We start from the raw sequence: 24,198 nt of genomic DNA, 5'->3' as shown, positions 1-24,198 counted from the left end.
AGGATGGTCAGGTATTCCTGAGTGCTGGGGGCTCTCCACCTATGTGCAGCGTGCTGCCTGCAGCCCGCCTGGCATGGCTCAGCAAGGGTGTAACAGTTCACTAAGCTTTTTCTATTACTATTATTTTATTCTTTTTTCTTTATTATTATTATTTTTCCACTGGCCATACCAATCTGATTACACCTTCAAGGTATCATCTGCCCCTAAAGCTTAATTAAGGAGCTCTTGTCTGACTCGTCACTGACTCACCTGCCACTGTATGAGCTCATGTCTGACTTGTCCTAGGAAGATAGTGAAATATATCAGGCCTCTCTGAACTATAGCAGGTTTTTGTTTTATTGCACCCCTGACATTGCTGTTGGCTGCTGTGGAGGTGAACAGAAAGATGACTGCGCCAACTTGGTTACATTTATCTAAGCTTAGTCGCTTGCCTCTTTGTGCCTTGACAAACCAGATGGGGTTTTGCTTGCACAGCTGTAGGTATGTTAGAGTTAATAAAAAAAAAATATTAAAAATTAAATAACCTTTGAGTTTTGGCTTCAGGCAAAGTAGGTGAAATGATGTGTTTTGGAGATGAATGCTCTTGCAGGAGGCAAGATGTAGCTTGCAGGAGAACATCTGCAACCAATCCATTCTATATGAGATGGGGCCAAGACTTGTTTGTATCTCAGTACCTGTTCAAACATGTTGCACAGCAAAAAGGAGTTTTGAATGCATTGAGGAAGGGTGGGTAAGAAGGGAAAGAGACATCAAGCTGAATGTTTGCTTAATAGCTTTGATTTCTTCATTAAACTTTTAAGTACTTTAATAATTTCATTGGCTACTTTCAGAGCACTGTAGAACCTGGGGTTTGGGTTCATTTTTGTGTGGTTTTTTTTTCTCTTTCTTTCTCTCTTTCTTAAAACAGAGAAAAAACCCTACTGATCTTTGTGCTGCTAAATGAGTTTGCTTTCTGGCCTGGAGCAAAGCTGGTAACCATTTGTTACCTTTACATACCCACCCTGAGGACTGTCGGTGGAAGGGTGTTCTGTAATAGATAGATCAAAGAGTGTGCAGAGATTCAGTTACCATGCTGACTGCCTGGACACCAGAATGCAGCTTCCCCGTCAAATGTTCCTTGCCTACTATTCCCATTCTCTTTGTTCTGTAAGAACTGAATGTAGAGTGAACATCTAGCAACTGCAGTTTGCAGAGCTTGTTTGCTTGCCTTTAATCGTGCACTTGAAATGCCTCTTTCTCAAGGCCTGTGGCAATGCAGAACAGTTATATGACTCAGGAGCAGCTGAAGTGGTGAGGTTGCTAATAGAGGCTCTCATATTGAGGTTCTCATACCATCATACTGATAGTTCTCATCATCATACCGAGCTCTGCATCTTTTGGGTTTTGTTTGGGTTTGTTTTTTTTTTTAAGCTGACTCCTGAGATGCACATGCAGCTGTATTTCTAGTTTGCATATATAACTAATGTGAGTTTTGAATGAGCAAACTGCACGTGACCGGGATCTCTTGTCAGTGGAGCGTAGCAACTGTTGGCGAGATCTTTTTCCTTGTCTTATGGGGTGGATTCCTTGCTGGGGATGTGGGGAGAACTGATTCTGGCTGAATAAGGTGGAGAATATGAACATATCTAAAATCCTACCAGAGCAAAGGAGCATGCATCCAAAGTGCTCTGTTCTATGTAGATGGCATGGGTAGTATTTTGCCAGTGTTTCAAACCAGTAGGCTACAACTTCTATATTTTTTTTTTCTTCCCCTTGCCTCACACCAAATCCTGCTGTGACTTCTTCAGCAGAAGTGCTTGTTTAAGCGAGGCAGCCCTAGTCATATGTTAACGCTCTTCAAGGTCCCAACACCCAAGCAAATTAAGGAACTGCAAGATGCAGAAATGCCTGTCCTCTGCCTTTGATGTAGACGGACCTCTTCCATTGTGCGTTTGCTCATCAGAATGAGGTTACTCTTACTCCTGTGTTTTCATGCATTTGTCAAGTCCCTTTGACTCTCAGTGCTGCTGTTCACCTGTGCTCCCTGGCTGGCTACCAGGAAGGCATCCTACAGTTTGTCCATGCTCAGCAGGCAGACACCCACACTTGGGATAGCCTAAGGCTCCATCCCATGCTGTATGGGCTTGTTGGGCTGTGCCTAGAAAGAGAACTGTTGTGGCTACGAGATGCTGCAGCATTTGTTAGCTCTAGCACGTTGCAACTTGAGTGTGACAGTCTGGGGTCTATGCAGTGATGGCTTGGCAGTGTCTGAGCTCCTTTCTTCTACATGTCACATACTGGGTGAGCATGTGGCAAGATAGCAGTGCCTGTAGCTGCACTATGGGCATGCCTTTAGCAGGCCTTAAGCAAGAACACTGGTTGCTTTTACCTTGCCCTACAAGGAGCATCCTGACCTAGAGAGGTAGTCAGGGCTGAGTTCAGGTGCAGATTGTACCTCACTACCCACGCTTAGGGCTTCAGATGAAGGCTTTAGATGGCCCTCTTATCTTTCCTTGAGTTTGCTCTGCTAGGCTGCATAAAAAGCCTAATGGTAATTCAAGCTGCTTGAACGGTCTCTGTCCTGATGCGCTGGTGACTCATGCAATCTTCCTTTTCTGCCTTCAGAGCTGTGTTGTTGTGACCTTCTTGAGCAACAGCAGAGCTCATCTCGGGAGACATCTTCTTTTGGCGAGAGTTTCCAAAATGGTTGTGTTTTGTTTGCTTGCTTCGGAGCTTCCATCCCAAAATCACCAAGGATGGTGGCCAAAGCCATGTTGTGGAAAGGACACTGTCTTAGTCAAGCATTGGCTTAACTCCCTGGTTTTATCCCTCTCCTGTGAAAACATTGCCTTATTCCCCGGTTCCTCCAGCCACCCCTATATCATACATAGAAATCTCCATTTGCTCTTTCTCTGAATTGCATGATGTATTTATGCCTCCCAGCCCACTCCTGCATTATGAAAATAGGTCCCTCTTGCTTTTGCAAGGACTTTTCAGGGAATTTGCTCTTTGGAGAGGCAGCACATGGAGAAACATTCATCAGCCTGTGTGGGAATGAGGTATGGGGGATGTATTTTGTTTTTGCTCCCCTTGGCTACATGAGCAGCTAAAACCTGTAACCTACAGGAGTTGGAAGCTCCATGCAGAAAATTAGCTTAGGTTGGTGGAAGAGTTGAGATCACATTTTTCTTGGCTAATTAAAGGATTAAAGGTGCTGAGATTTAGAGTGAACTGTCAGTGTGCTACAGAAGAGAGCCTTTGATGGTTGAATCCAACTTGAGATTAAACAAATTGCATTTAAATAAGAAATATGTGGCAACAGTTACAGTCTAGCTGGGCCTCTATCATTTGCTGTCGTCCAGGGTCAGGTAGCTGGTGTGCTGTGACGAGGGCTTCTCCTTCCCCACCAGCTTGCTTCTTCCCAAGTGTTTACCTCTGGATTGTTTCAATCTGTTGCCCTCATGTTTTGCAAAACGGGGCTTACTTCTTCTCACCTAGAGTTTTGTGCACTACCTTACTCGATTATGATCCTGCTGCCCATGCTACAGCAGTAGCATGGTCACATCCTTGTGGTGTGTGTTGTCGTATCTCTGATCCTGTTTAGTTGTTTTGGGTTTTTCTTGCATCCTGGTGCTTTGCTGTCTGCAGCTGGAAACACTTGTTTCCCTGTGGACTCTTTTCTGTTGTGAAGCTGAGTGAAGGAAAGAGTCTTTTGGGTTATGCCATCAGTTTAATGGTGTTTTCCCCTACATAGTGGTGGCTGATCAAATTCTGGAGGGGTGGTTAGCTTCTGCAAGTTCCAAGTCCTTGCTTTCTTTGGTGCCAGCTGATTGTCTTCATTGGGCTACACTTGCAAATAGCTTGCCAGAGTTGATCCCAGCCCTCCTCCCTCCTTTTTGTTTCATCAAATTCATCAAATTATTTTAATCAAATTCCATCAAAATTGATGGATTGCATCAAATTCAGAGTTAAGTCTTACCCTTGATAACACTTGCAGTGGTGCAAACTTACAAGATTCACAGTAGCAATCTCGGGACAAAGCTTGCTTCCTGCAAGAGCAGCGATCCATCTGCACAGCATCATGCAGAAAAACAGCACATTCTGTCCATGGAGGTTCCGCACCTTTCTCTGATGCATCATGTATGAGCTGTAAGGAAAACGGGAGTGCCGGACAGTATAAGCCAGTAACTTCTTCTGATGTTGCAACTCTGTCTTGTTTTGTTCCATTTTGTTCTACTTGTTTTTGTGGAGGATGGAGCTTGTCTTTAGTTACCTTCAGCCCAAGTAAGATTGGGGGGGGCGGAGGGTGTTTTGTTGTTTTTGTTTTGGGGAATATGGAGGAAATCACAAAATTGAAACTGAAGAATCTGCTGGGATTCCATAATCACTCAAAAACATAGCATTACTTACTAATTGGGTGTGGTTAGTTGGGAAATCTGACTTTAAAATTATGTTTCCCAGGGAACTATTCCTGTTCTCATTGTTATACAGTAACAAGAGTGCTTTTTGTTTGGGAAAGCAGTCTTGCTTTGAATGGGATAGGTCTTCTCACGAAGCATCCATGGCTTGGGGTCCTCAGAACCTGCAGTTTGCAAACAAAGCAGTCCTGAGCCATCTTCTGATTGTGGTCATGAGGATTTGCATCTAAATCCGCATTCGTTCTTGCTATGTTTAGGTCATGCAGTTGACATGATTATCTTTCAGTTAATAAGTGACTCAATTGCTAGGTATTGATTACTTGCTGTATTCTGTTTCCAGTAATTTAGAGACCTGTAACTATGTCATGGAGCATTTGGGCAATTATTCCTGTTGAGTTTACTAGCAGGCTTGCAGATTTGCTTGTAAAGTGCATCCGGGTCCGTGAAAGTTTGCTTTATGCACTTGTGCGTTCTTGCTGAAATTATAAAACAACCTAAGAATTGGCTAAAGCAGGTATAGACTATGTTGTGTTCAAGCCTTCCATTTCTCATGCGATATGGTGCTGCACATCTTCCTTTAGCTTGCATGTCAGCTGGGGTGTGGCTTTCCATTCTCCTCTTGAAGGGTAGGAGATGCAAAACTGAAGATTGTGATTTCTGTAAGAGTGTTAGTTAGGACTGCTTGTAACATTTCCCAAGATCATTGCAAGCTTTCCTCCCTTTCGAAGTGTTGCTCTGCCAAATGTCTGTCTTCCCTTGCCTGCTGCAGTTCTGTAGCTTCAGGGCTGCTGGAAAGCATGAGAAAAGCTGGAGGAATATCCTAAGCCTGGGATGGGCTTGTTGCTCTTCCTAGCAGAAAAGATGCCACATTATTGACCTCACTAGCTGCCTGGGTGTGAGGTGCTGCATTCTAGCGTTGAAGACATCTCAGTGGCCTGATGGCTGCAGCAGTGACACTGCTATGTTCTTCAGTGTGGTTCTTGACAAGCTGTTTCCCACGGTATGTAAGAAAATCAAGGTCTCAGTTCACTAAGGCATTCAACTGAGTGCATAACCTCTAGCACGTGAATATTCCCTGTGAAATCTATTGGATTCTGTTGGAGTCAGCAAGGCTGCTCCCATCCTTAAAGGTAGGCATCTGCTTAAACACCTTGCTGAATCATGTCTTGACTTTGAAAGTAGGCTCAGAAGAAACCGCAAGAGTTTGACTCAAGGACTGTGCTTAGCCAGGTCATTGAGGATGGAAGGAGAGGGTTGAGAGAGAGGAGGATCTGGGTGAAATACAGATTCTCAGAACCTTACAAATGCCAGTAACAGCTAGTGACTGTGCTGTTGCCTGACCTTCTTGCCAATCATTCCCAAAGTTTAATTGTATGAATAAAAGGTTTAAAGGTTTGACTTAGTCACCATTCATCCTAAATATGCTAGAGCTGCTGTCATGGTTTACTGATCTAGCTTAGATCCAAATTACTACATTTTTGTTTCAGTAAAACTGTAACTTGCTCAGGTGTGATTTCTGTCTTTCCTAATCTTGTTTTCTCTGTGACTCACAACTAGAGTGTACCCTGTTGGGTCGCTAACATTTACAGAAAAGGTTTGGTTCAGTTTGGACCTCCTATCTTCTAGGAGGAGGATAGGGCTCTTATCAGATGGTCTTCATAGAGAGAAAGAAAATCTGTGTTTTGCTCAGTGTCTGTGTGTTTGTTGTCTTGCTCACTATCCTAGCCAGAAAAGCTTTGCTGACTTTTCACTTTAAGTATCAATGAAATGCTCTGCAAGCAGGAGAACAATATTTGCATAGATGTAATTCTGGAAACTGAGTGTAATGTGATCAGGAAATGGGACAGGCCCTGGCTGTTATCATGGAAGAGACTTGCTGCTACCTGCACTTTGTTTCAAATGTAGTAAGGTCTGACTCAGGAAAGTTTCCTGGACGTTAATAGAGAAAGCTCTCTTTTGGCAAGGGACTGGTGCTGACCCTTATGCACAGGAACAATAGGTTTCTTGTGATTTCATAAATCTGTTCTGAAAGGACTGCTAACAGTATGCTGACAATTTAGAGGGAAATGGTCTCTTTTGGAGCAGAAAGGCAGGGGTGTGTGTGCATGCGTGTGTTCAGGATTTTCTTTTTCTGAGATAGAAGCCAAGGAACAAGGCACTTGTGTGCACTGCCAGTGAAATCTCAGCAGGAAGACATGATGCTACTTGCAAGGTATGCACAAGACAAGACCAGAGGCGCCGCACTGCTTGATTACTGTCAAGGGCTCAGTTGGAACTTGCCTTTGCTCTTTGGCCTGCAGCATTTATGTAGAAATTGGGGACGCTGCTGCTTGCTTCCAAAGCTTTGCCTTGATGGGTCCTGCCCACATCTTAGGCGGGGAGGAAGGGGGGGGGGGGCTCACAGCCTATGAAGTAAACAGGAAAATTACTCACCTTAATGATGCATTTCACTGGCATTGCCGCTTTGAGAGCCTGTCAGATTTAATACTTTCTGTCTTTCCTTCCATCGCCTCCCATAGGTGTGATTAATACTTCATTAGAAGGATGAAGTGGAGAGGTATCTGTACTTTCCCTCAGATGAAATAAATGGGGGGGAGGGGAGAGAAAGAAGATGAGTAGGAGAGAAAGGGGATCACCATTTTCCATTGGAGCCACTCAGTCTTTGTTGAGAGTACACATACAGAAAAGTGCTCATTGACTGACCTGGCTGGTGGCCCCTTATGTTATCATAGTGTTGAAGTTCACAGCTGAGACCATTGGCCTCCTGGTTAGCTAGTAGCCCTGCTCCATGTGGTGCAGTGGCTGGTCCTCAACTCAAGACAGCCAGGGAGTAGTCCCACACTTAATCACAGCACAACATTGAAATAGGCATGCCCAGCCAAGAAAATACACACAGAGTCATCAGTCTGCTCAAACTGCTTAAGCATGGGCTGTCTGGAAAGAGTAGAAAAGCTGATCCTCATGGTTTATGGGGAACCAAGAGAGGCATCTCTTATGGCCATGTGCACAAGGCTCAATATGTAACAGAAGGCCAACTACATATTCAGTAGTGTTTTAGGAAGGGAAGAAAAAATTCGAATAATCTTTATATGATCTTTGGGTATTGTTTGTCCTTTAACTAGATTCCATAGAATCTAAAACCTAAGTCAAGAAAGAGTGAACAGGAGAGATCATGTATTTGAGCAAAGGTGTTAAGTATGGGAGGTTTGAAGACACCAGACCTGGTTTTAGCTTTGAATACCTTGAATTTTCTCTCCTGCCTATCAGAATGAGAGTGTGCAAAGCTGACCAGCCTACTTCTCCTTGGAGCTTGCCAGTGGCCCAGCTAGGAAGATGGGCCAATATTTGACACATACCCTTACTTTTGCAATATGCTGACCCTGTGGCATTTTGCAACTAGGTCAGCCCTTTGGCATGAGCCAGAATTTGGGTGTAAATCTGTCACCATCTAGCAAAGTGTCCTGCTTTCTAGAGTGGTGTACTCTGTGGAAGTGTGCCTGACACCTCTGGGTCTGACTTTGCTCCTAAATTCCAGGCTCGGGAGGTATGTTGCTGATAGAAAGGACTATGTTGGCAGAAAAATTTCATTGTGTGCGTTTTGGGTTTTTGGGGGGAGAGGTTGGGGGGTGTTTGGTTTATGTTGTGTGTTTTTTGTTTGGTTGGTTGTTTGGGTAAGGTTTTTTTTTGTTTGGTTAGGTTTTTTGTTTTTTGTTGTTGTTATAGGGTTTGTTTGTTTGCTTGCTTGTTGGTATTTTGTTGGGTCTTCTTTCATAGCTTGGCTTCCCTCTGCTGTAACAGATACTGTACTAATGACTTTACTTTCCTCTAAGATATTAATGAAACCCCCTTATTTGCAAAAGAGGGAACTAAAAAGAGTTCTGGAGTTAGGTCTTACATCTGGCATTTCCTTGTATCCTACTTCCTTCCCTTTATTTTCAGCTGGTGTGGAGCTACCTGAGCCTATGACTGTATCCTAAATTGCTGAGCCAAAGCCTGTGTCTGCTCTATAGGGGGCTACAAGGCTTGACCTGCTTGTCTGGGACTCTACAGCTGACTCATGTTGATGAAACCAGGTTGGATTTGGTGTGAGCAGGCTGATTTTGAAGAGCATTAGGATTTTTGCTTGCCATTTGCTTATCTTAATTGAGCACGCACAGAAACAATCAGTAGGGATAACCTCTATGTGCTGCTGTTCTTTCCTTCTTATGGTTGAGTTCATCACCCTTTGACTTTCATCAGGGGACAAAAGTGTCTGGGAGATGCACTAGAACTTGGTGTCTGATTACTCCAGACAATGTTTCCTCTGGCTGGTTAGGGTTTTTTGGAGTTGGGCTGGTAGGATAGAGCATGCTGGAACATGTGGACGTGAAACAAATGAGATCTGGGAGGCTAATCTGAAACAAACAACAGCCTTCCTCTTTGGCTGAACCTGAGACGCATGCTTATAAGAAGGTTTAATCCCCCACGCCAAGCTAAGAGGAGGTTTGAAGTGGCCAACTTGAGCTTAAAGCAGTCTATGAGCAGAACAGGTTCTGGTGCTCAATGTCTAAGGCTGAGGCACGTGAGTCTGAAGTAATATGCGGTGGGGTACATTTGCTCTCAGGAGCCTGAATATGTTCTTTCCAGTTCATTTCTGGAGTCCTTTATAAGAAAAGTCTGGTTGCCTTTAAAACACAAGTTGAATCAAACCTTTCTTCAGTCCAGCTTTGGTTTCACAAATGCCCTTATGCAGAGGCACACTGACTTGAGGGGGCAGTGGTTAACAGTGCTCTCAAAAATTCAATATATGGTGAAGGGCATTTTGGGGGTTCAAGTCTTGAAGGTTTTTACCTGTAGCTCTGGTGTATACGTTCTGGTGTAATGAGTTAGAATTGTCTGGAAGGACTATTGCTAGTTATGTCACTGTCACAGTATCTAGCTGATGTGATGCTTGGGGTCATACTAATCAACTTATTTACCCCATGTGTTTGCTTACGTGAAACTATATGAACCCTCTGCTTCCCTGCAGGTATGTGTATTTTATATAGGTGCATATACTTGTAACTTCAGTGTAGCACCTCATTTACACTGGAGGATGTAAAACAGCTGCGTGGAGTTGAGCTGAGAAAGGAGGGAAGAAATGCAGTGGAGTTATTAGTGGAGCTTCTTCTACATTCACTGTAAGGACTAAAAATCTTGCTGTCAAATTTTTTTTACTCCTTTATTAACGCTCAGTAATTGAAGCAGAAGTTTCTCAAATCCAATTTTAACTAATGTTTTAGCCTACCTTGTTTTACTCCTCACTGTCCTGCCAAATTTTAACACTTCATAGCCTTTACGTGAATTTGGGTAGCATGAGAGTGGACTTCCTATAGCATATGCTTGTTAGTGTTGTATCTTTTTTAGCAGTCAAACTGGCGGCTTGTGTTGTGCATTTGCAATACAGAAGTCACTGGAAGCCCAAGATATCAGTTTGAGAGGCTGAGTTGAACAGGATAAAAAGAGCCTGTGTCCAGTCCTCCCCCCACCAAGCAAAAAACAAAACACAGAAAAATCCCTAATGCTTAAAGTATAGCAATACAGCATGAGACCCCATCCATGGGAAGCTTTATTTGCAAAGTCGTCCTAAAGAAAAGTCCTCTGAGGAAGGAGATACCACACAGTTTTAGTTACGGTCTGTAAGTTGATCATGTTCATGTCAGTTAATCAACAGAGCCTATGAAAATAACATCACAGGGATGTGCAGAGTCATGAGCTGGGAGACTGTGGAAACCAGCACAGTGTCCAGAGCCTATGGTGCTTGCAAAGCACATGTGCTTTGGCCAGTTACATTGCATCAGAGGGGACCATGCTACAGCTGGGATAATTTTTGGGTGTTTTGTGTATGTGTGTAAACTTCAGTCTGTGAGAAGCTATCTGAAAGTGTACCTCAGGCTTTGAGTAATAACATAAAATACATGCTCACTGTGGAAGCTACTTCATCCAGTGAAGATTCCCATGTTGTTTTGTAATGTGGGATCCTGCTATCAGTGGGAGCTTACTGGAACCCAAAGGGGAAGATGTTTTCAGCACTGGCTCAGCTTTGGCTTTCAGCGCATTCACTCTCTTTCGTCCCTTCACCTCATTTGCAGAATTTCCAGTGCAAAGTAGTCTATCAGAAGTGCAAATGACCAGACATCGTTAGCACCTGAAACTCATTTGGTACTGCTAGAATTTCAGTTTGGAAACTGGATACAGTACGCAAGCAGAATATGAGTTGGGTGTGCAAGGTAAGGTTATTCAACTGCAGGAGTCTTATGGTTTTGGTTTTTAAGGAAAATAATTTCAAAAAGATCTTAAAAAAACTATGGCTAGCAAAGGAAAAGAACTTAACTGACAAAATCAAAGGTTTCCAGAGTTTGTTGTTTTGGGTTGGTTTTTTTTTCTCTTGAAACAGGATACTTTTCAGTTAATTCTTTTTGTGTTTTGTTCATTTAAAAATATTTTAGAGCCAGACCTCAGGACGTCTTAATTTGTTGACGAAATAAGTCTATATATTGGAAACTGAAACGTAAATGCCCTCAAATGTAAGATTTTAAACTATTTCACAGTGCAAATATACTATGGGAAAACAGTGTTATTTCTGTTTATCACTGTGGCTTTGCAGGCAACATTAGGCAGGAATATTCCTAAAGCAGATATACATCAAGCTAGTTTTAAATTCACATCTCTGGGACCCTCAAGCAAGATGCTGAAATATGGTTGCACGAAGGAGTTATCTCATTTTCCTAAAGAAGGGAGAATCTAGCGAGTGCTCTGAATTCAGAATTTGGGGGAATTTCAGGGGTCTCCTATAGCATGACCACTTTTGTGTATCCCTGAGCACTGTCTTCTCGGCCTGCTTCAGCCCCTTCTTCTGAGGCAGAGCGCAGGGCTGGGGCTGGGTGTTTGCGGGGTGGTGATGGGGGTCTGGAGGCAATGCAGAGGAACACAGTGCTGGCACTCTCTGCCAAGGCGAGCAGGTGACTGTGCACGCAGCTCCGCGTCTGCTAGAGGGGAGAAAAAACTGCTTTTCCCTCCTTTCGCATCGCGCCGTGAGCCGCGGCAGCCCAGCCGAGCTCAGGCTTCCCCGAGCCCCGCGGCAGGCGGCGAGGGGGGCATCCGGCGCACCAGCCGCCGTCCTGCTGAATCCGTAGCCGCAGGCTACGTTTCTGCGTTCTCCTCCCAGCCACCCCTCCCCTTCCCGGTTACCTAAGCAGGGCAACGCACGCACACACACACACACGTATCTATTTTTATTTATTTATTTATTTTTTTCACCAAGGTTTCCGAGGTGCAGCTCCCGGTCCGGTGTCGGGAGTGCCGCCCGCCCCGGGGCACTCATAACGCTGCTTCCCGCTTTTTCCCCGCGGTTTCACGGCGCTGCCCGTCTCCACGCCACTCGTGGGTCGCGTCCCCCCCATCCGCGCTGGCGGCCGGGGGACGCGGGGCCCACCTGCCTGATGTCAATATCTCGGAGGGTGAGGCCGGGCAGGAATGTGCCGCTCCCAGGCCGGCGCAGGTAATTAATCCCTGCGACTGACAGGTGGCAACAGGCGGCCTTTGGCTGCGGCTCCCGGGGAAAAGCGCTCGGAGGAAGGATTTTAACAGCTTCTCAGCTCCGGTCGTGCGCGGCGGCAGGGGCGGCGCGGGGGCAGTGGAGCTCAACGCGAAAATGAAGTTTAAGTCTCTGCAGAGGAGGACGCCCTTGGGTGAATCGCTGCCCTTCCTCAAGAAGGGATAAACGGACGACGTGGTGCTTTTTTTTTTCCCTTTGCCCGGAGTGGAAAAGTTTGGTAAATGTCTGCAAAGCACTGGTGGGGCTGCATCCTCCCGGGTATGGCACCGTGGTTTTCCTGCGATGCTTAGAGGGAATGCTCAGGCAGGAGATGCTCAGAGGCCATGTCCCGCTCGCTGGTGCAGTGGGCTGTGTGTGAGTCTGGGGGTTGTTGTCACACGTAGTGGATCTGTAGGCATGTTGGGGCTGGTGATCACTGAACCTGTCAGTCATGCCCGTGGTTTGAATATCTGCTACGTCCACTAGCAGCAAACTGATTGGTTTTTTCCTGAAGCCTGACAAGATAGAGCACCTCAAACTGGAGTTAGAATAAATTGGCTAGTAAGTGGTGGGTTAAGGTTGTGCGGAGCCATAATCTGGTAGGAGACATCTGTGTCTGTAGCACTCCTGGTAGAGCTGCTCTTGCGCTTCCCTGCTGAGTGTCCTTTCTGTACAAGTCGCTTCCTAAGCCTGTGTGTGCATGTGCAGACACTGGTATCTGGTGTCCTCCCATACCCTCAACAGTTTCTTTGTGAATGAAAAGGCAAATCACTGTTCATCAAAGCAAAAACATTTAAGGTTCATGTGTAAATGTGTTAAGGTCTTATTCTTAGTAGGTAGCTTCCTTTTTTTTTTCCCCACTACCTGTTTTCTCCTGAATGAGTAAACCTTAAGCAGGAGATTTTCTGTTTCTTTGTCACTCTCCTTGTTCCCATCTGTGACCATTTTGGTGCAAGTAAATGTTGTTTTCCCACTCTTCTGACTAGTTCTTTTTTCCCCCCTCTTGGAGTTAGTTGATAGGGGAGAAAGCATAACAAACTGATGGCTTTAAACACATCAAGTAAAATGAATCTAGTGTTTAACTGAGTTGAACTAAAACGTGACTACTTGAAAGAAGTTTGCAAAAGATTGAAAGACCTGTTGATCTAAGCAGAAGGGGCTCAGGGAGCTGTCATGCCATAAGCCAACCTCTGGGATCACCTTCAAGTTGACATCCATCAGCATTCATAGAGCTGACTAAACCCCACTCCTTTTAAAGACTTACGGGCTGTAATCCCTCAGCTAGACCAGATGGCAAAACAGATACTAGAGGTAGATTTCCAAAGCACAGTTTTGGGGATTTTGCTGCATCAAAGTTTTGCAGGTAAATTGAATTCTCAGTGAAAAGCCATTGCAGCTTGATATGAACCTTGCAGTTACTTTCAGGAGGCTTCTGTCCTTTCCAGCAAAAATTCTCCTTTTGAGAGGTGAACAGTGGTTTGCTTTCTTCTTTAAGCCCCTTGTTGACACACCTTCTGGAGAAGGGGCTTGCTGAGAAATCAGACAGGTGTTGCCTGATGGTAGCTGGCATGTGTGCATTGTGATACTGAATTACCAGCCAGAGTGCCAACAGTGGATAATACAGTATGTCTGCACAGGCAGGTGGGGAGGGCAAAGCTGCAGGCACTGGAATGTTTCATTCTTTCCTTTTAAGACATACTATTAAGCAAAAAAGCTAAGTTCACTGCTGTTCTTCACAATCTCTTGAAGTCTGCTTATTTGGGCATGACATACAGTACTTGAACACCCAAGAGAAGTCTGAGCCAAAGCTCTTTCCTCTCCCTCTTGAATGGTTACACGTTGCCAATATCCACTCTATTGTTTTAAAGAGCCTTCTGGTCTTTATATCTGGTAGAAGTGGTGTTTGCACTTCTCAGGCTGTTGGCACAAGTTTTGTTCCTGCTGCCCTATAATGACTATTGTCATCTTGCTGAATTATAGGGTTGTTGATTGAGTCAAGCTCATTTTTGGTATTTTTGTTTTCCTATCCAAGCAAGTAACAGAAGTGCATTGATTTACAGTCATGTTCCAGTTTTCTGGGAATTACTTATCTTGTGTTCTTGCCCCTTAGACAATGAGCATCTCTCAATTCCCATAGCAAAATGGTGGGCAGGGGGATTGTCATCTCCTGCAGGACAGGCGACCAATGTGGAGAGGCACCTGTGCCAAGAGAGGCAACGCTTGCTTGCAGGCACTCTCTGAATGCACAGACAGTTCCTGCCTCGGCTTTGGGTTTGGTTTTGGTTTTTTTTTTTTTCTGCAGCTTATTTGCTTTGAAACCTATATACAATATCCTGTCTTGCGCCGTGGATATAGCGATTATCACCGATCCAGTACAAGTCACTATGACCTAGTTGTTGGCATCTATTTGTGCCAATAAATGGCTGGGTGTCGGGTTACCTGTGGTTGCAGCAAAGTTGGCAGGGTGGGAAACTCAAGACCCTTGCTGTCTGACAGCAGGTACACCATGAACGGATTTACACGGGTGTTAAATGACCGGCTGCTCAGTGTTTACACGCTTGCAGGCGGCTGTGCTTGTGGTAGATGTGAAATCATGGCTGTATGCCATGTCCCTGAGGCCAGTGTCGTGCCCGTGAGGCTTGAACTCCTCTTGCAATCAGGTGACAAAAAGGCAGCAAAGCCATCCTTCTGTCTTGTCTGTCTCTGTGCTGGGTACTGCTGCTTGCCTCCCTGTGCCCTGACCATGTCCCAAAGCAGAAGTGAGCTCCTGGTCACCCTCCTTTTCTGACATGCCATGTTCAAGGTGTGTTGACCAGAGACTGAAGCTGTTGAGTCTGCCCTGTGTTTTGGAGACATATACATGGATATTTCTTTGTTGGACAGGCTTGTTCATCACAAGCCATTAGCTGCTTGCTTTCTGTGAATTTAAGCTACAGATCTGATGCCTTCCAAGGTGGTTGTAGCAAAAGGAGTTTGACAGGGTGACAAAGGGTGAACAAGGAGCAGGGAGCTTCCTTTGCTGGCAGAGGGACCACACTGTTTGATCTGGACTCTCAGTATTCATGCTGCTGTTGGGCTCCTGTCCTTCTGAAAGTAATTTTGGGGTTGGTTTTTTTGGTGTTTTGTTGTGTTGTTGTTTTTTTTTTTTTTGACACTTCCCTTCCCCCAACTTGTAACCCCATCTTTTGTCTTTGAAGATGTTATACATAAAACTACAGTCAACACCAACACCCCTGATATGTGACGAAGGGGTGTGTATCTCCTTCCATTTGTTCAATTCTCCGAATGCCTGCAGACACCGGACACTTTGGTTCCTGGCATGTGCTGTGCCTTCCCTGTGCCACTGCACTTCCATATTTATGCTTTCCTTTCAGCCCATGGCCTTTGGGTGCCCAATTTCTTTACACTTCAATTATATTAAGGCATCCAAGTGATTAGGTGGCTTTTTGAGATTTTTTTAAGGCTTTCTTTCCTTGAAACCTTCACAATGCTATTAGCAAGCTGATGTGTTGAGGGAAACAATCCTTTCTAAATTTTCTTCTTTTAAACCTAAGTGATTCTTTTCCTACTTCTTGAGATGAAAAGACAACATAGTGAGTTCACTCTTACCATCAGTAAGGAATTACTTTTTAATTAAAAAAAACATAAGGAATTTCAGGTAAAAAGATGTACGATATAAATCACCATCCAGATCTGTTTCGCAACTTTTATTTTTGTAATTGTTTGGCATGTTCCCCATTTCCGCAGGCTGGGTAAATCCTTTGTGGGTTTAATCTGTAGCCTGGAGGCACATAAAATACATTGCACAATTTTGCCTTTGCATTTTTAAATAATTTTTTCCTTAGCTTAAATACCTGTAGCATCCTCTCTGCCATATGAACGGGTGGTGTTGAGTGAGGAAGGAAGGGATTGGCTTGGCTTATTTTTAATCTCTCTCTCCTCCCTGGTGTCTCTCCCAACTTTGGTTTTTCCTGTGTTAGCAACATGTATGTTTTGAAATGCAAGTAATCCCTGAATATTGCTAGCTAATCCTTCTGCTGCCACATCACCCACCCATATATGCGCTGGCTCTTCTCATCCCAGCAGGGAGGATGGCCACATCTTGCTCTAGACCAGTATGAACCTGCCAGTGCTGTGTTTGAACACTTGGGTCTGGGGCTGTATCAGCCATGGCTGCTAGAGATGTTTTTTAAGAAAACAGCCACCTTGGGGCTTTCACTTTTTTTTTTCTGTGCAAGAACTGAAGAGATGGAAGTGGGGAAATACCAGCAATTCCTGTGGGTTACGTGGTTAGAATTGCTGGAAGAGTTCTGTACTCGCAAATGCGTGAGCACCTGGAGAAAACTGAGCGCCTCTTGAAACAGGGCACTGATGAAAAATACTGTGTTCTGGAACAGCAGAGGAGACTGGAGACTCTCCTTTGTGGGGGACATCCAGAAAAATTGGTTTGAATTATGGAACTATATAAGGGTTGCCTTGGAAATCATTCCTGCTAAGCACACGCCCTTATTTCAGTGAGGGTGTTTGAACAGAAACCAATGACTTTGGCCCATGCCTTGATGTTTTGCTGAGTAAAGTCTTCCAGATATGAGCACACTTTGGGGAAAAAGCTGCACCAGTTATTGTTTAACGTCTTAAAAGAGGTATACTTCAAGTTAGCACAGTGAATAAGAGCATCTTGTTCTGCTCCAGGTGTTCATTGCACAGTCACAACTTCCCTTTTGGAGTCAACTGCTGGGTTGTGCTCTGGGTCTTGCCATGGACCTGGTCTTTGGAGTGTTCACCTTTTTTGATTATTAAAAAAAAAAATAATATTTACCTTTTGTGGACATAATATTTTGAGTTTAGAAGTGTGGAGATTTGCTACAGAAGTAGTAAGCAGAGGTGCAAGATGTTTTTAAGAGGTGACTAAAATGTCAGATTTGGTACAACTCCCAGGTTGGTCAGGGTCTTGCTTTCAAGTGCTGTTCAACTTGAAGGCTGATGTTTTTATTTCAACTCTCTACAAAAGCAGGAAGGCTTCTTACAAAACAAGATGGAACACCTTGTGCGTGGCTTCCAGGATTACAGTGTGCTGTGAAAATAGTAGCCATTTTGTTAGGAAGGTAATGTGTGTCTCTTGTAAGAGTGAACGTGTGCCCAAGAGTAATAAAGACTATTTGTTCATGTAAAAGTGATGCTCTTCAGGAAAACTAAAATGTAGATTTATATTCTGCTATTCTAAGCCAGGCAAAGGTGTAGAGCTTTTGCCACTTGCCTGGAAATGTGGCTTTTGCGTGACCAAATGCAATGCAGATGCAGCAGCTGATGCATTCAGTGATATATGCAAACCCATCTCAGTCCTTCTGTCATGCATTCATTCCTAGCTGGACATTCTGACTCTCTCTTGCTCTGTTTCCTCATCCAGTATTCCACTGAACTGAAAAAGCTGTACTGCCAGATTGCCAAGACATGTCCCATTCAGATCAAAGTGATGACCCCACCACCTCAGGGAGCTGTTATCAGGGCTATGCCAGTCTACAAGAAAGCTGAACATGTCACTGAAGTGGTCAAACGCTGCCCGAACCATGAGCTGAGCCGGGAGTTCAACGAAGGTAAGGAAGGCAGTGCATTGTTGGCAGTCCCTCTCCAAAGCTGCTCATCTGATGACTGACCAGTGTGGGGATTTGGTGGCAGCTTTACAGCAAACCTGCTGGAAGCAGGCTGCCCTGCAACATCATCTTGTGCAGCTTTTTATTTCCCATGCTTAGCAGGAAGCTTCATACTATACTTTAGCTGTCCCTGTGCAAGCACGTCCTTGGGAAGAAAGTACTGAAATAAATCTCGCGCCTGCCCAGGTTGGATTGATGTCTGTCCTCATGGCAGGCAATGCCTTTCTGGCAGCCTTTCCCTGCTCTGTTTTTGCTCCCGCAATGAGAAGCAGCTGTTTCTGTGTTCGGGAATGAGCTTCCACGTTGCTGGGACAAGGATCTAGTAACAGGATGCAATATCATCTCCAGCCCTTAATCCACGCCTCAAAGACAGAGGTGCTGTTTATCTCTGGCAGAATAACACAAAGTGCCAGCATCAACTGTAGGCAACCTTCCTGTACATTTAACGCTATTGGTTCAGTGTTAATGTTTTAATCTTTTACTTGATGTTGCTTGTGTTAGTGAAGGATCAGCAGTTTTAAAGATGTCCTGGGGTTTTCTGCAAACTCATAGGCTCGGCTCTGTTTTGCCTTGATCATTGAAGTTCACATAACTTCAGATGAGCATCTGTTTTATTCTATGTGCATTATTTGTCTCCTACTGTAAAAAAAAGCCTTGTTGGTGTCAGTTAGCAGGATGTCTTAGAAGCCCAGATCCCTTTGCTGATTGCAAAACAGCCATCTAGACAAGCACAAAAATAAGCAAGGACTTAAGAGTACAAAATCAGAGCGAAGTGGACAGTTCTTCAAACAGTTTTTCATTTTTAAAAAGTGCTTTTCTAACAGAACTGGATTTTTTTGAGGGTTGATACCTGGGTCAGTAATAGAATTTTTATGAAGAAAAAATAAAATTATAAATTTTTATTCTGAAATAATTACTTCTCTAGAAATACAATGTGTTTAGGTTAAGAAATGAGCAAAACAATTGAAACTAACACAACAAATTCTTGAGATGAACCTGTGATAGGCTTCTCTCCTCAGAATTTAGTCATACATTGTAGAAACACTGAAGAAAATTTGCAGGAAGCAGGCTTTTTTAATTATTGGAAAGGGGCCTATAAACAAAGATTACGTTCCCTTCTGCCGCTGCTGTAAGCAAGCGGGTTTTTTCAAGTTGACCATTAATTAAATGCATATTTCTCTTGATACTTGAAATCTTTTTGAAATCTTGATACTTGAATCTTTTTTTAGCTCCTTAGGATCAAGACTGATAGGAGACAACAGAATAGGGCTAGCAATTTATAGAAAAAGGTAGGAATTTAGACTTGCAGGAATTTGCCTTGTTTGCGTGTTTGGGGAAGGAAAAGAAAGGCTTTCACCAGGTGTGAAAATCCACATGGAGTTATCTTCTGGAAGAGTTGGTGTGAGCTGCCATTCAGTTGACATTTGGGCTTGCTTAGTCTGGCATCATGAAAGTTCATGTTCGAATTTACCCACAGGTATCCAGTGTGAGCCTGGGATAAGACTGTTGCTTTTGTTGTCTGGCAGCAGGGACCTTGAGAAGGAATGCTTCAAGGATTGGGAGGCATGTGTTCTCTGACAGATGGATGGTTTCTTTTGGTGGAAGATCTTGCTGCCCTGTGTGTGATCTTGCTTCACTCAATGGTGTCTCTTGTTTTTTTTGCCTCCTTGCCTTTGCAGGGCAGATTGCGCCTCCCAGCCACCTGATCAGGGTGGAAGGGAACAGCCACGCCCAGTATGTAGAAGACCCCATCACTGGGAGGCAGAGTGTGCTGGTCCCCTATGAGCCGCCCCAGGTATGTTGTGAGCTCAGGGTGGTGGCATCCCAGTATACAAAGGGGTGGGAGTTGAAGGGGTTAGGATCTTGTGCTTTCCTCATCCCAACGAATCTCTTCCTTCTCTTTGTCAAAAATGAGCTTTCAAACACCCTCTCTATCCTTCCAGAGTAGGAGTTCTTAACTTATTTTAAGAAATCCTTGCAGTGTGGTCTATTTCATGCTAGTCTGCAACACAGCTGTGGAAGTACCAGAGGAGAACCTGGAAAAAGCAGAGTTTTCTATACACCATTTTTTCTGCTCATCTCCTTTGTCTCATCCAGGTTGGTACAGAGTTCACAACAGTCTTGTACAACTTCATGTGTAACAGTAGCTGCGTGGGAGGGATGAACCGGCGCCCAATCCTCATCATTGTGACACTGGAAACCAGAGAGTAAGTAGTGCATCACCTTTGCTTTGCAGGTGGCCTTCTGGCTCTTCTTCTGTTTGGGGCAGCATTTCATATACTTAGGGACAGCTTGATGCAAAGGGCTGTAGGATAGTTTTCAACTCTCTGCCCAGCACCTGGGGTATCCTGACTGGGAAATGGAAGGTTTGGGTCTGTCTGTGCATAGTCTGGTGTGAAGTTAAGGGATGCTGCTGGCCTGCATCTAAGCTGCCAGCTGACATTTCCTCTCACCTCTCTTCCCAGTGGGCAAGTCTTGGGCCGCCGATGTTTCGAAGCCCGCATTTGCGCTTGCCCAGGCAGAGACCGCAAAGCAGATGAGGACAGCATCCGCAAGCAGCAAGTCTCTGACAGCACAAAGAATGGTGATGGTACGAAGCGCCGTAAGTAGCTGGCAGAGCTGGGCAGATTGCAAATCGTGGGTGCAGGTGTGACCTTGGCTCTTGTGCTGTGGGGATGTGCAGTGCTGTGCATGGGCTTGGAGGCAGGAGGGCATTAGACATCTGTTCTCCCAGGGTCAATCAACCTGAAAAATGAGCTGGTGTTCACAAGATGGGTTTATGGTCTCCCTTGCAGCACTCCCTGTGTTAGATGAGACTTGCCAGCAGTGGAGGGATGGGGTGTTTATTTGCCACCCTAAAGTTTCATGGCTGGGATTCTGTAACCACTTTTTGAACTTTTACTGCTTGTTTGGGACTGCACTGTCATTCTCTGCTCCTTCTAGCCAGTGTCTCATGCTGTGGCATGTGTCTTCCAGCCACAGGGATCTAGATTAAGCTTGCATATAAACCTTCCTGTGCATTGGAGGTGCTCTGGCAAGTGACCTCTCTCTGTGCTCTAAAGAGTGCAATGTACTCATCAGACAGCACAATGTGGAACACTATCTTTGGTTTCCCGCATATGCTTAGCGAGGTACTAGGCTGAATGAGGCTAGATTGGAGAGGGGGCTTTGCTTTTGCAGTGAATTCTGCATGCTCCCTGCCTGTTGTCTTGTCTTCATGGATCACTGATCCACCAAACAGCTCCTGAGCACTCTTATGCCAAAGCTTGAAGTCTTTCCTGCAAAGAGCCAGGGCTTGTTCTATGTATGGCTTTCTGGGGGTTTTGCCATATATTCAGTGCTCCTTGGCTGATGTTTTCCCAAGCATCCACAAAGTCATGTCTGCCTTTTGGAGCCAGAAGCTGCAAGAAGAGTTCTGGAGTGTCTTGGGCAGAGATCTTTCCGGAGCACTGCAGATCTGAGACTTTTATGTCTCTCTTGTATCTCCTTTTTTATGATTTTTTTAAATTTTTTAATTTTTATTTCTCCACACACAACCCTCCCCCCTTTTTTTCTTTTCTTTCCTTCCCCCTTTTTTAATGGGATGCTTTTGGGGTTTGTCTTCCAGCTTTTCGACAAGGAACTCATGGCATACAGATGACATCTATCAAAAAAAGACGTTCCCCAGATGATGAGCTCTTATACTTGCCAGTGAGTTCTCCCTGTCTTTGCATTTACTTTGTTTAGTATTTTCCTCTGTGACTTGAGGCAAGTCAATGGCTTACCTAGACCTCAAAGAGAACCGAGGATTGGATGTAGATTTTTGTATTACTTTTTTTTAATCCTCTGAGCTATCTATTTCAAATACATGTTCCAAACAAAAAATACAAAAACTTCCAGTAGCTGCTGACTGACAGTGGCTTGTGCAAGGCATATGAGAATATCCCAAGGGATCTGTCTGTCCTGGTGGAAAAATTGCCTTGGAGACCTAACTGGGTTTCGTCCTCTGTCATTTCTGGATTTGTGGCACTTCCTCTAGAGATAATGGGTGCTGTCTTACTGACCAAGGTGGATGCTTCTGTGGCTTTTGTATGTATTGCCATTGTAATGTAGTGACAGAAGTGAAATATGCTGTATTGTGTAGGATCAGAAAGGGCAAGAAGCATCTGTAATTGTCCATTTAGCTGCTTTCCCATGAGCCACATTTAGTTGGGTAAATCACAACCAACCATGGTGTTCCTGCAGGAGAAGGGAGATCCAAACCCAGCACCCAAATTCAAGTACTCATTTTCCTCAATGCATGTAAGATTCAGCAAAAGATCTGCTTACATCTGAGACAGCTAAAGATGTTTTCTGTCTAATGGATTGGATCAGAATATTGCTTTTGGTTGGCATAGATTTATATTGTGCCAGATGACAAACACAAGATGTTCACTAACCTTCAGTGTCAGATTGCCACTCTTCAACATTATCTGCTTTACCTTTAGCACAAGGTTTAGCAACAAGGTTTTGTTGCATATCATTGTGGCAACAAGGTTTTGTTGTATATCATTGTGTATAAACAGGGTATTTTCATCCTGCAATGGCTGTTTACTTGACTGTACCTAAAGCTCACTAAGGTGGCTGTCACTAAGAACTATAGATGCAGTCCTTTAAGGCTTTCTCCCCACCCCCCTTTTCCCATGATCCAGGTGAGGGGACGTGAGACCTATGAAATGCTACTAAAGATCAAAGAGTCCCTGGAACTTATGCAGTACCTTCCCCAGCACACGATTGAGACCTACCGCCAACAGCAGCAGCAGCAGCACCAGCACTTGCTCCAGAAGCAGTGAGTATGAGTGTGCTTGCAGTGAGGGTGGTGGGGAGGAGGGAGAGAGGAGAGAGACACAGAAGGCTTCTGCACACTTGCTGGTAGGGATGTGGTGCTCAACTGAGGGCTGAGCACTTCTACTGCAGTGCAGTATAGTACCACACTGTCAAAATCTTTTCCAACAGCATAGCTGCTTGTTAATTCTGTGGTCAGAGCTGGTAGAATTTGATGCCAGTTTAGCCAAAGCCGAGTTTCTGTACAGAACTTGAGAGACTCAGAGTTTGAGATCCAGATTTCATGACCTGTGCAGTAGGACAAAGCAGACCTCATTTCCCAGGCACATGTCCTGACTGCTTTCAAGGTCCCCCTCTAGTCTCTTGTCCTATGCAGCTCACTTTTTGGCTTTGGAAGGTGAATGGCAGGTTAGTGCCTCGTTCTTGACTTCCAGCCAGAGCCTACCGTGCAGTGCAGCAAGGCAGTGCTACTGAACAACCTGCACACAGAAACCAGCTGCCTGTGCACACCTGAGCTGGGGAGCACAGACGGGGTGTGCTCTTCTCTTGTCTGGTCCACGGGAACAGCAGCAAATGTGTAGCCATACCTATGCCTTCTGCAGGGTGTCCATCTGGGTATCTTGCCAGGAGCACATGGAGCTGGGAGTGTGAGCACCAGCTTGGCCGAGTGCTTGAACCCTGCTGTTGTGTATCTCTGGTGCTGTTGGAAGGCTGGTGTCTCAGTGGGATATAAATGCTGTAGGTTCCTCAGCTATAAAACAGGAAGCTGAAAGTTGGGAGCCAAACACATAATACATTTGTGACCAGTAGGATCTTCAAAGAAAGACTCTATATGTGCAGTTTTATAGTGTTTTTAGAAATTGCACTTTGTCAGTGACTCTCCACATTGCACATGAAAACTTTCCACCCAGGCAGATATAGGCCCTATCTGAACTCAGCTGGTAGAGCTGTGCCAGGATTGCTTTGGATGGTGTAAGTGCCAGGAGGATGGGGAGAAGAAGAAGAGACAAATAAGTGTCTGGTTTCCATTTTCCCCTCTGTTCCCAAAGCTTTGCAGTTGCAGACACTGGGTCAGAGAATGACTTCCCAGACAGACTATAAGTGGTGTCGCTTGTGGGCATTGCTTCACCTGCCATATCAGGTGACAGAAAATAGCCACCCAGGCTGTAGGTAGCCGCCAGCGGTAGTGCTTAGGATCTCACACGTTCCTGCTGGTAAGCTCACGTGTCAGGAGGCTGCGGGTATAACTCATTCTCTGCAGAGGTTAGCAGGGGGCCAAGGCACCACATAAGTCCCACTTGAGCCTGTAGGGATTTATTTTGGTGCCTTGGCCTTGTCTCAGGACTTCTGCAATGCCACGGCTTTCTGCCAGATCTCTGCATGTGTTCACATTTCAACCTGTGTATTTAGTGTCAGCTGGAGTCTTGTGGAGGTGTGAAAAAAGCCTTGTGCCAAAATGGCTGGAGCGTCCAGAGGCTCTGGATAATTTTCAGGGCACTTAAAATTATCATTATTTTTATCAGTCATCTGCACTGTTTGTTTATACAATAGCTTGTATTTACTAGCTCCTAGGCATTGCCGCCTTTGTGCACTGGCTGCGTGTCTTCAAAGCTCCACCTGAGCTACAGCCATCTCAGTTGAGAAATGGTTTTGTAAGCAGAAATGGATGGCAGCAGATGACTGCTTTCCCTTGGTGCTGACAGTTGCTTTGCCATAATTACTGTTTTCATTCTTCCTATATCAATAGGATGGGTTCCTGGCAACTGAGGTTGGTATTTGTATTATCTTTAAG

The 24,198-nt window shown here is 44.7% G+C and overlaps 1 protein-coding gene across 7 annotated transcripts in view; it reads left to right on the top strand.

Annotated features, from left to right (window-relative positions):
- The window catches only part of TP63 (tumor protein p63), a 159,518-nt gene that overhangs the window by 121,700 nt on the left and 13,620 nt on the right, over positions 1 to 24,198 (top strand). For 6 of the 7 annotated variants that reach the window (XM_057427316.1, XM_057427309.1, XM_057427312.1 and 3 more), the window contains 6 exons: positions 17,360 to 17,546; positions 19,283 to 19,398; positions 19,701 to 19,810; positions 20,069 to 20,205; positions 21,211 to 21,293; positions 22,274 to 22,410. In XM_057427316.1, coding sequence (XP_057283299.1) covers positions 17,360 to 17,546; positions 19,283 to 19,398; positions 19,701 to 19,810; positions 20,069 to 20,205; positions 21,211 to 21,293; positions 22,274 to 22,410 — 770 coding nt within the window. The remainder of the gene's footprint in view (positions 1 to 17,359; positions 17,547 to 19,282; positions 19,399 to 19,700; positions 19,811 to 20,068; positions 20,206 to 21,210; positions 21,294 to 22,273; positions 22,411 to 24,198) is intronic. The other variant, XM_057427310.1, reaches the window with a different exon arrangement.

Source organism: Pezoporus wallicus, unplaced genomic scaffold, assembly GCF_028554395.1.
Source record: "Pezoporus wallicus isolate ANWC-B61680 ecotype Strahan unplaced genomic scaffold, APGP_CSIRO_Pwel_v1 scaffold_7107, whole genome shotgun sequence".
In the NCBI taxonomy this organism is placed as follows: domain Eukaryota; kingdom Metazoa; phylum Chordata; class Aves; order Psittaciformes; family Psittacidae; genus Pezoporus; species Pezoporus wallicus.
This window is presented reverse-complemented; position numbering and strand designations above follow the sequence as displayed.